This window comes from Zerene cesonia, chromosome 23, assembly GCF_012273895.1.
Source record: "Zerene cesonia ecotype Mississippi chromosome 23, Zerene_cesonia_1.1, whole genome shotgun sequence".
NCBI classification, from domain to species: domain Eukaryota; kingdom Metazoa; phylum Arthropoda; class Insecta; order Lepidoptera; family Pieridae; genus Zerene; species Zerene cesonia.
In genome coordinates this window covers 79598-83644 of record NC_052124.1, presented here as the reverse complement: position 1 = coordinate 83644, position 4047 = coordinate 79598, and the positions used below count along the sequence as shown (strand labels likewise).

The 4047-nt window shown below is 31.9% G+C and overlaps 1 protein-coding gene across 1 annotated transcript in view; it reads left to right on the top strand.

The window, feature by feature from the left end:
• The first annotated feature begins 254 nt into the window (after positions 1–254).
• The window catches only part of LOC119836270, an 8884-nt gene continuing 5091 nt past the window's right edge, over positions 255–4047 (top strand). Inside the window, exon 1 of the mRNA XM_038361557.1 lies at positions 255–469. Coding sequence (XP_038217485.1) covers positions 457–469 — 13 coding nt within the window. The 5' untranslated portion in view covers positions 255–456. The remainder of the gene's footprint in view (positions 470–4047) is intronic.

Sequence of the window (4047 nt, the reverse complement as noted above, 5' to 3'; positions counted from 1 at the left end):
GGGGGAAACACACTAAAAAATAGTCTTCCTTTAGCCATAGATAACAAAATATTGTACTAAGATCAAATTCATTCAATCTTGTATGTTTGAGGATGTGGACGAAATAAGCTTTATACATTACATATCGCTTTATAGTCTTTACTAGCTGTCACGTTGTAAGCGCAATCCGCAATGTAATATTCGCATTGGAAATGCGCGGAGTGATAACGCGCCAAGTGAAATCATGGTGAGAGCGGTCAATGAGCTCGTCGGACCGCCAACAGCTGTTGAGAGTTGAGTACGAGTATATAAGTGTATAATCTATGGAGTTGAGACTTGAGTTTTGGTTTTTGGTTGACCACCGCGCGCGATGGTCGTGTTTACCCGTATTGCGTAATAGGTTATCTAACTCGTCAACTTGCCGTGTATGTGGCCTTGATAGGATATACAGTGTATTAAATTAAACTTTATACAACAATGGATGTGAGCGGTGAGTTGTGTTGTGCGCGTTGTTTGTAACTACGATAAATGAGATATTTCCTTTGCAATATTCATGGCATGTGAGCTGCCATACGATGATTCTATGAAAAATGTAATGTCTTTTTATAGAAAGTGTAAATAGTCGAAAGCGATACTTACAGATTCATTTACTATATTATATGAATAAGATTTATTTAGAATAAATTCGCATACCTACTTGCAAATAAAAAAATTATGTTTCTTTTTTGCTAGATAGTACAGTATAGTATTATATTATCTGTGATGCTGCATATATAGAACGATTCGTACGACTTGTATCTATAAAATGAATGAACAGATTTTGATAACTTTGGAACTTCGTAGGAGGAATATTGAAGAAACGAACATAAAGTATTAACTTTAATTCTGTTTAACTGCAATTGTTGTTATTGTCAAAAACAAAATACGTTCATAATAAGATTGATACGATAATACTACAAACCAAATACGTGTCTTTGTTTTTATGTTATGAATCAGTCCACTGTACAAGTACACACAGGTACTTCTAATCATATTGATTGACATTTTCAACAGGTACAATGGCGAATAAAATATCGATTTTTGTATTGTTGCACAGATAACATAATACTGTACTAGTAATTGTGGTTTACTGACTAGTTATAACTAAATACACTGCATGATATTTATTTTCTCATTAAACAAATAAAGTTACCTCTATGAATTATTTATTATTATTGCTTATTAGGTTCCTTCTTCATTAAAACATTTGATAAAATATATTTTAAACTTGTTAAACTAAAAATTTGACGATTCCATCGAAACGTAATATAATTTAAAAAACATATACAGTGCCCGCCACATGAATAGCCTCATCGTCAAAATTAATATTTCACATAGTAATATAAAAAGGAGATATACATCAAGCATCGTATATTAAATAAAACAGGAAGTCTTATAATAGCAAATAAAATTTTTATTATTATCTAATCAAAGTTTTAAGAAACAACGTCAAACAAATAATTGCCCCTTCCACTTGAATAGCCTCACATGCAAAAATATATTGTTTAATTATTAAAACTCGTTAGTTTAGTATTTGGTATATTTTCCATTAGACCTTATTAGTTCGTAAATACGATTAGGTAGCGATTTATATAAAGAATGTATGTAATTAATGTCCACAGAATTCCAAGCAGTGTAAATAGCTTGTATCAGTTCTTCTTTATTACCATACTGTTTTCCGTCGTTATAAACTTGTCGAGACAACCAACCCCAGGCATTTTCAATGATCTTGAGATCAGGGGACAAGGATGGCCAATCTAGAACTTCGGTCTGATTTTCTTCAAACCACTTTGTAACTATGGCTGACGTGTGTGTGGGAGCATTATCATGCTCAAAATGTTTTTTTTTCTTCTACCCATTACTTTTTTGATCTTGTTTTTTGTTTGTTTTAATAAATTTAAATACTTTTCAGCATTTTGTCTTCCGTCTAGCACAATTAAATCAACAGTACCATAATAAGAAATTGCCCCCCAAGCCATCACCGAGCCGACAGTTGAGTGATGACATGATAGTACTCTTGGTTCTTTCTTTAGGTCGTGAAAATAATATTTAATTCCATCTGGTCCACCTAATTAAACTTTTTCTCGTCACTAAACATCACATTTTTCCACTTATTTTTCCAGCACATGTACTTTTTAGCAAATGACAGTTGAGCCGCCACATGATGATTTTTCAAAGGAGGTTTGCTCATAATTGTTTTTCGTTTGAATTAAGGTAAGGTCCTAATAATCTGTCGAACTGTAGAAAGAGATGCCCTAGTATTTATTTTACTAGCTATTTGCCTGGCGGTCTGACTGGAATTTGAAGCAGAGCGTAAAATAAGATGACGTTCACGATCCTAAGTTGCAAATTTTGTGCGTCCTTTATACCGGTGGCCATAGTTTTCCTAATTTTCTGCATAATTATTAATTACCTTTGGCCTGCGACCAATTTTTTAGCTATCTCACGGTGAGATAAATTTTGAGTTAAATAAAAATTCACTTTTTTAATTTCTAAACTCGCAAGTTTTTAACCATGTCCCATAGTTACAATAACTTTTTTTTTATCACGTAACTGCTGGTACACAATTGAATATTGTCTACAAAGAATATTGTCTTTATAGAATATTGTCTGTATTATCTAATCTTAGTAAAATATATTTAAAAGCGAAACTGGAATGAACGGGTTGAACGATTATATTAAACTGAGGCTATTCATGTGGACGGCACGCATTAGTTCTTTTGTTTCCAACAAAGACAGACAAACAGCGCTTAGACAAATTCCGACTTGTTTATGTGTCGTTCGATAAACGTCACGGCGTACAACTTATATTTGATATTTATTAATACAAACTATCACGTGTAATTATAATACTCATAAAAAATAGGGTGAGGCTATTCAAGTGGCGGGCACTGTATAAATGGCCGTCTGTAATTGTATGTCAGGTAGCCGTGTGTTTTGTTCATAACGATGCATTATCTTTTAAAAAAGTTATAAATTTTACCTTCGATTGCTCTTAATTTTTCTTTTCATAGAGATGAGAACATAAAATAAATCTAAAGCGATCTAATAGAGTATAGATCTCTTTTATATGTTTTATGTTTGTAAAAGTACTTCTTAATCAATTTGACTAAAATCTATAATTATCTAGTCAGCATATTCACATAAAATAATAGTTTTATTGTTACTGACTGAATTAAATATATTATATCCAACATTTGAAGGGTTTCTTGCATTATTAACACTTACGGTGAACTTATTACAGTGTACCCGCGGTAAGAAAGCAAATGTTTTGCAGGGCAGTGTCGTATTATCGAATTTTAAAGTAGTGTTTATGGATCAGCTATTCCGAAATTAGTTATAAAAGAGTACCCTGTAATATGACAATTTACAGATACAATGATAAGATCTATGTTATAAGTAGGTAGTTCTGCCTCAGAAGTAGAAACCATACTTTATTATGTATGTCGAAACTAGTGAATTATATAACACAATAGAGAGAACACACATCAGAAAATTCATTCAGATATATAGTTAAATTATCTAAGCCTTTATTTATTATATTCAAAACAATGTCTTCGAGTCACAAAAGTGTTGGTGTTGTTGTAGTTAAAGTTAACTCTTCAGGTTGTTAAGTGTTAAATGATGCAAACTTGATTAAATATATTACTTTTTTTAAATTGATTTACGGAGGGTACCCGATGAGCCAGGAGCCACATTACCGTGTGTACACTGTATAATTATTTCATTAGTAGATACTAGATAGATAACGTAAAAGTAAGATAAAAGCATGTGATAAAATTAGGTTCTATACTAATTGATGTATTTAAACCTTAACATTAAAAGGTTTGACACGTATGAAATGTGCAGGTAACAGAAGGTATTTTGTTTATTTTCGCAGATACTATTATCACTACTTGTTTACGACCTACCGTCATTTGAGTTTATATTTTTGTTCACGCGAATCATGAAATGCTTTGTCATTGTGTCGTCTTAGCGTTTGAATATTGCACACATCTATTACGATCTATAATTTGAGTTGAAAGTTAA